Source organism: Benincasa hispida, chromosome 6 (assembly GCF_009727055.1).
Source record: "Benincasa hispida cultivar B227 chromosome 6, ASM972705v1, whole genome shotgun sequence".
Lineage (NCBI taxonomy): Eukaryota > Viridiplantae > Streptophyta > Magnoliopsida > Cucurbitales > Cucurbitaceae > Benincasa > Benincasa hispida.
Window position 1 is genome coordinate 12578545 of NC_052354.1, and position 7608 is coordinate 12586152.

At 31.7% G+C, this 7608-nt stretch overlaps 1 protein-coding gene across 1 annotated transcript; it reads left to right on the forward strand.

Moving 5' to 3' along the window:
- Window positions 1–3569: 3569 nt before the first annotated feature.
- Window positions 3570–6756, forward strand: LOC120079572. The gene is made up of 3 exons (XM_039033800.1): window positions 3570–3794; window positions 3945–4067; window positions 6433–6756. Exons 1-3 carry the CDS (start codon window positions 3750–3752, stop codon window positions 6610–6612), a joined length of 348 nt encoding a protein of 115 aa, XP_038889728.1. The 5' UTR covers window positions 3570–3749; the 3' UTR covers window positions 6613–6756.
- Window positions 6757–7608: the final 852 nt, after the last annotated feature.

A 7608-nucleotide genomic window follows, 5' to 3' on the forward strand; every position in this document is an offset into this window, starting at 1 on the left:
TTGAACGTAGACTATTTAAGAACGTTGAGGACAAGAGTATTACAATAGTCTAGATTAGGGTACAATTATTTAGAAGAGGACACTCGATGCCCTCAAGACTACATTGAATAATAAGTTTAGTCTATACAAGGAAAAAGTGATATCAAATAAAAATTATGTTCTGAAGTACTCTCTGCATGGATTTCCCCAAGCATTCCAGGTACTTCTTTAACATAAGCCTATTATTGGTTTAACATTACCATAGTTCTGAATGCATGTTGATTCATATTTAAGTATGGACGTACGAAGTCCATTCATTGATAGTGGGAACATTTCCACTTGAAAGAGCAAGGTAGTTGTGCCTCGCATATTACAATGGTCATGCTCTCGCTCAATGTCCTTTAAAGTACTGGAGAGAGACATTTTCGAGTTTGAAAATGTAAGTGTACTCTAGCCATATTATGTTTATTTGGTTTTTAAATTGATACTAACCATCATATTGGTTCTCATCCCAATCACCTCTGTATCGAATGAGTAGACACTTTTCTGTCATCCCACAAAGTAAGGGAACATTTATCATTAAGTTGTACAAGTAAGTGAATATCAATCCAATACACAATTTTAGTTCTGCTCTCGCTCCCACTCTCTCTCTCGCCCACCCTCGCTCTCGCTCTCTTTCTTTGCATTCTCTTGCTATCGATGTCATGTTCTCGTTGTCTCGCTCACTCTTGATCTCACGTTTGAACTTAATCTCTCAAAACCCTAAACCATTGGTAATGATCTCTCGCTCTCACTCTCCTACTCTTTCACTCTCTACCTTTACTCTCACCCTCACTCTCTCAATACATAAATCTCCTTTCGTGATGCTCTTTTCGTACCCTTTTTAGAAATAACATAGCTCAAACAAACACCTAAACAATGAAACCACGTTCTGGAAAATCCGTTTCGTTTTAAGAAAATCTTGTTATGAAAAAACCTCATCCAATAAAACTCCGTTCAACTTAACACCATTGAAAAGAACCCCGTCGAAGAAAGTAATCATTATTGAAATGAAGTTTATATTTTAAAGAAATCACCATTTTATGTTTAGGTATTAATGATTTGAGGCTTCATACAGATGATTTCGTGAAAATTTTCAAATCATTCATACACTGATAAGTAATCACATCAGACCGATCGAAGGTAGAGTGAGAGCGAGAGCGAGAGCGAGATCAGTAACGTGAAGGGAACTTTTCGAAATTTGGTATGGTGATGACTTCAATAAAAGGTCTTTTGACATTATTTTAAAAAAGGGGGTCATTTGGCATTTTGGGCTTATTGGGCCATCCATACAAATTTTCCAAAAACTCGAATGAATATTTTAAAATCATGTAAATTAACTTTGAATCAAAGCTAAAAGTATAAGAAATTAAGTAGTATTTAAAGTTTTAAACCCTTTTTAATAGCACTTAGACCCAGAAGCCACCGTGTTATTGTTTTTTCTTCTACGAAATAAATGTGGGATATAGAAATTTGAATATCAACTTTAAAAGACATACTATATCTCAATTATTGTTAAACCTAAGTTCATTTTGGCCCATCAAATATTTAGTTAAATAAAAAAAAATGTGGCAATTATCAATTTATACCCCTAAACTTTTGGGGTTGTATCAATTTAAACCTTGAACTTGGGGTAGTATCAATTTAAACCTTAAACTACTAATTGTATCAATTTACATCCTGAACTTTTATAAGTATATCAATTTAAACCCTAAACTTTCATAAGTATAGCAATTTAAACCTTAAACTTTCATAAGTGTACCCAAATAAAATATAATGGAGGGTTTAAATTGATACACTTATGAAACTTCAAAGTTTAAACAAATACACTTGTGAAAGTTTAGGGTCTAAATTGATACAGTTATTAGTTTGAGGTTTAAATGGATATAACTCACAAAGTTTAAGGGTGTAAATTGATATTTACCCTAAAAAGTATCATATATTTAATATATTAGTTCGATTAGATTCTTTTTCTAAATGTTGGCATTAATTGAAATTATAAATTATTGGATATTCGTCAACATGAGCATAGCTTCACCGACGTGAACTTATACTATCAACCTCGATACCATATATGTTTGAAATTACCTATTTCCTAATTTGTTAATTAAAAAACAACTTTAATTATTTTGAAGATATTTATGAAAGTATAAATTATATGAAAAAAAAAACAATTATAAATATAGCAGTCAACCTAAAGTATTTGCAAATATTGCAAAAGCTTATGTCGATATGACAAAATTTAGATTTTGTTTTCGAAGTCTACCACTGATAGATCATATCACTGGTACAAGTCTTAGATATATTTTGCTATATTTTTAATTTTTTTAAAAAATGCTATACACTTAATTATTTATCCCTAAAAGTACTACTCAATACAATTACAAAAAAATGGGAAGTATAAAGGTTGTTTATATATATGTGTGGGTGTTGAAAGAAGAATATATTATATCTTTTATATACAAAACCGGATATTTTTTGGAAAATTATTTTAAAAAAAAACCACTTCTAAGTTTCACTTTACAAAACTAGCACATTTTTTTTTAAAACTCATTAAATTAGTTCTTCTCGGTCAAGGTCGACCACTAAGATTTATATAAAAAGTTAAAGATTTGTTTGGTAGAGAATCTGAAAATAGAAATTTAAAAACAAGGGATTAAATAAAAATAGAGTTGTACTCCATGTTTTCAAATATGTATTTGGTAGCAGAATTAAAAAATTGGAGTCTAATTTAAACAATTGTAAACTAGTTGTAGTTACTTACTAAATATTAGTTGAAAACAAATTATTATTAATTTATTTATGAACATGCTTTATGTTGAAAAAAATGTATAATTATTATTTTGTAAGATTATATCATTTATAAGATAAAATGAAATTTTGGAAAGTTAAAATTTAGTTCCCATGAATTATAATTAGAATTCATCCCCATGGTCCGATAAAATTTAGGTCATAATATATTATATAATACATATTTTATTTATTTTTTATTTTTTTAAATTGACATACTATATTTCTAAATATTTTTATCTTTATTTAATATAATTTTGCATTTTAAACTTTAAAATTCAAATTCGATACAACGAAAACATAAAAATGTTGTTTCTACAATTTGCACTAAAATAGTCAGAAACAGAACTTGGATTGTCTACCAAACATATATTCGGTGAACGGTGAATCTGAAAACATAAAATAAAATTCGGATTGCAAACCAAACAGACCCTAATATTTTCAACCTATATCCAAACCGTTGATTCTTTTGATTCTCTCACTGAATCTCAGCCAAGATGAGGACCAATATTCACATAATTTTACAAAATCTTTCTTAATCTTCTCAAAATTTATAAATTACCATGTCAAATATATAAAAATTTTTGAAAAGATAATTGGTAAATTCATGTTCAGATTTTATCGAGAAAGTCTAAATAGATGAAAACGGTCTATTTTTATTCAAATTTCGGATATATTTTAACGCATTTAAAAAAAATGTGCTAGCTGTTGTTTCTATCAATTATGCATTTTTTTTCTTTTCTAGTGGGAAAAAAAACTCAATTTTTCTGGCTTTCCTTCTTCCTTTCGACCTCTCTGCACGGAGTTAAAATGGAACACCAAAAGAAATTACACGAAAATCTTTCGACGTTTCTGGTTTTCCTTCAGTCTCTTTCCACTATCACCACGACACCAGAAATCTCCGTCTGCAAGACAAAGCGACAACTGAAAGAAGAAGAATCATGGCAATGGCTTCATTCAATCTAGCTCTTGCTTCTCATCACAAGGTAAACCCTACAATTGATGTTCATCCTTTTGTTTTCTCCAAGCGATTGCACTGTTTTTCCTTGTGTTTTCAATCCATTTATTGGATTTCTGGCCACAATCGAGTTTAGATGATCCTTCAAATGAATGTCCGTTTTGTTTCTCTTTTGCAGACGCGGCGGCTTCTCCAACTTTCTTGCAGAAGGAAAGAAAAGGAACGCAACAATTTTGACCCTTATAAAGTCATTGAAATTACTCCTCCGCCGAAGAGCCTTGGCATTCGTTGCTTTCCTCCTGTGAGTGTTCCATTCTTTACTCTCGATTCTTCTCTTTCTCGTCTTTCAACTGCGTATTGGCTTTTTCATACGAATATATGTTTTACTGCTATCGAGAATGCGAGCTTTATATTATGCGTTTAATTTCACGTTTAGGGAATCGATATAGATTGATTCTTGTTGAATCGGCAGTGGAAATCTTTATTTATGAGTCTCTTTTGAATTAAGAGACTTCCTGATTTTGATTTATGTGATTTACTATTATGCTAATTTTGTTTAGCGAGTAGGCCGTTTCATTAGTTTTCCGGAGGATGGGAGATGAAATAGGTTTCTGGGAGTTTGATTAGATACGATTTGTTAGCCTTTCTACATGAAAAATCATCACCCCTTGGATGATTCTGACTAATCCATGGCCTTCCTGGACGTTGAAAATCTCTAATGAAAAATGCAGCTTACATTCTATACACTGAACAACAAATATTTTTAAGAAATGTGAAAACCATACCAAAGAGATAAGAAAATGAAGAAGCACATAGATGGAAATAGAGTTGAGTTTCAGATAGGTAGAAAGCCAACAAAATGGTTATCAAAGAAGGCTTTAATAATGCAGTTCTTGCATCTGGAATACTCTATGAGTTTCATGCTAAAACTAGTGCTTTGAGTTTCAGTTTATATAAACTTTAATTCAACATAAGATCACTCTGCTGAAAATAGAAGTGGAGATAATTGATAGACTTCAGCCCATGTGACTTGGTTGTGAGATTGTTCTACTGAGTCGCGGGTCATTGTTTTTGCACTGTTCTTTTGCAACTAGCTTTTGGGATCTTGTTTTGTTTGCTTCCGGTTGTTCATTTACTTGTCCTAATAACATTTCTGACGCCATGACGTTGGCCTTTATTCATGCGTTTTTTTGGTGTTTATAGGGTGAAAGGAACAGAAGACTCTTTAATGATTCTTTTTCTTCTTATACTTGCTTTTTGGAGATTGTTTTGTTTACTACTTGTTCTTGGTATAAAACAAAGCACCTTTTCACTCATTTCAGTTTATCCTTTTTAGTCAATAATTGGCAGTCTCTGTTGTAATTCCTTTTTGCTTGGAGTTTTCCAAAGAAAAAAAAAAAAGTAGGGTCTACATGATCATGAAATGGAACACATGAAATATTTCTACTTTTTCAGATTGCATATATCTTTTTTCAAACTACTGAGTTCATTCAGCTATCCTTGAGCTTTGCCCAGCAAGACCACTCATCATATGGGATTTCTTCTTTAAGATCCTCCAGGCTCGTGCAATCAAGGTTACCATTTGGAGATTTTGGCTGGAAATAAATATCAGAACCTTTAAGGGTAGATCTAGAAATTGGGTTTCATTAGGAGGAAATCGTTTCATTTTTCCGATCACTTCTTGATATACTCGATCATCTCTTTTGTAACTATGGTTCCTCTCTATATAACAATTGGATTCAGTTATTTTTAGCTTATTGGTGTGGATAGCGTTTCCATTACCTAAAGTCTTAACTTTATAGTGACACATTTCTTAGTCAAGACCAGAAGCAATCAAGAAGCGGGACACTTGTGAATAAAATAAATTATAAAAAGCAGTTGGGGAAAGAATACAATTTAGGCAAGGCACTTGGCCTCTTTTCAACAAGGCTTGTGCTTCGCCTATTTTCCACACTTGAGTGTTGCAATGGTAAGCTTGGCGAGCACAGGGGTAGTGTGAAGAAGGAAGTTCTCCTCTTGATTTGTCTTATGTTTAAGAAACTTATATAAGAACATTTGACTTTAAAAAAGTTGAAATGCAAAATTTTGTTCAAGGACTGTACAATACGAGAAAAATGTAAGGCCCCTATTTAGGAAAATAGTAGGATCATTAGTAGAATATCAATATGGTTATTCGGAGGGACATATTAGTAATTAGCTAGTAAGTTTGTTAGGAATTTTTAGTTATAAATAGAGGGAATGAGTTGAGAGGAGGGTATGAAGAATTTTGTGGGATTTCCTTTGAGGAATTTGGGAGAGGATTCTCAGCCCTCTATAATATGTTGAAGTATATTGTAATTTCTTTATCGATATTGCAATACAATTCTATCTTTTAGTGTTTTTGTTAGAGGAATCCGAATCCTAACAAATAACTTGTCCCTTGCCCACCTTGCTGTGCATCGTAGGAACCCATGTGATTTAACTTAGAGTATGGTCAAGAGTTATTTTGAAATGGTTAGAATCACCCTTTTCGTGTTCAAAATCACTTTGAAACATACTACAGGGAAGTAGCTTTTCTCTTCGTGTGATCTTTTCATAGTTCACGAACCAAAATACGATGTTTCTTATCTGTACGGGGGAAAATGATGATTCATTTTTGTCCTAACTTCACTTTTGACTTCTTTCAGAACTTACAATGTGGAGAGAATGTGACAATAGAAGGCCAAACATACACTATCTCAGCTGTAACTCTTCGCTATCAGCTCAGGAAGGGGAAGTATGAACCAAGTGAAAAGAGACTTGATGTTTTGTCCACAGGAAGGTACATCTTGAATTTGTATCTTGAAAATTTGTTAGAAAAATCTTGATACCTCGCGAGGGAAATGAAGGTTTAGAAACCCCTTGCATGTTGTATCATAAAATGTAATGCTCATCCTCATATTATGTTATAACAATGATTATTAGTTGAACTACTTGGTGCATATTTACATTAAAAGATTCCTTTCGAGTAACTAATCTTTTCAAGGGAGGTGGAATCTAAAATTACAACATATGTAAAACGTTTCGTGTGTCTAATCAGGGTCATACTGATTAGATTAGGTTAAATTATAAGTTTAGTTCCAAAGGTTTTTTCTTTTCTTCTTGTTTGGTGGTGATGTAATGCTGCCGAGTTTTGGGTTTTATTAGTCGAATATTTTTGCATTTGTTTGTCCGTCCTTCTATCCGCCTCTCTATTAGCTCCTCCAATTCTTCCATTTCCCCATCTCCTCCTAGTAAGCAATTAACCTGCACAAGAATAGAATATACACAGACAATTTGCATTGCTTCCAGCTTCACCTTTTTCTTTTCTATTTTTTGAGCGTAGAGATTAAAAGAAAAAAAGAAAAAAAAATACTTTCAAGCATTTATATCTTTGATTTCTAGAAAGCACCTAGATTTTTAAGGAAATAGGAGTAGCAAAGTCGGGCTCGTATTTAGTTTAAGGGTGTGTTTGAATTACATTTTCAAGTGTTTAATTTAAAAAAATAAGTCATTTTGGAAGAAATTAGAGTGTTTGATAAGTATTCAAAATAGTTTTTAAAGTGTATTTTAATCAATTCTTGTCAAAATTGTTATCAAAATTGTTTAAATAAAAATGATTTTTTTGAAAAACATTTTTTTTCTTAAATCAATCCAAACAAGCCTTAACTTTTTGTAGTGTTTAATGTTGAAAATATATCATTTTGAAAAAATATTCTAAGTGTTTGGTAACCATTTAAAGTAGATTTTGAAACATTTTTAAAGTGTATCTTAAACAAATTTTTTTTTAATCAAAAGAGTTTAACCAAAAGTGATTGTTTGAAAAACATGTCTTAATTCTTATT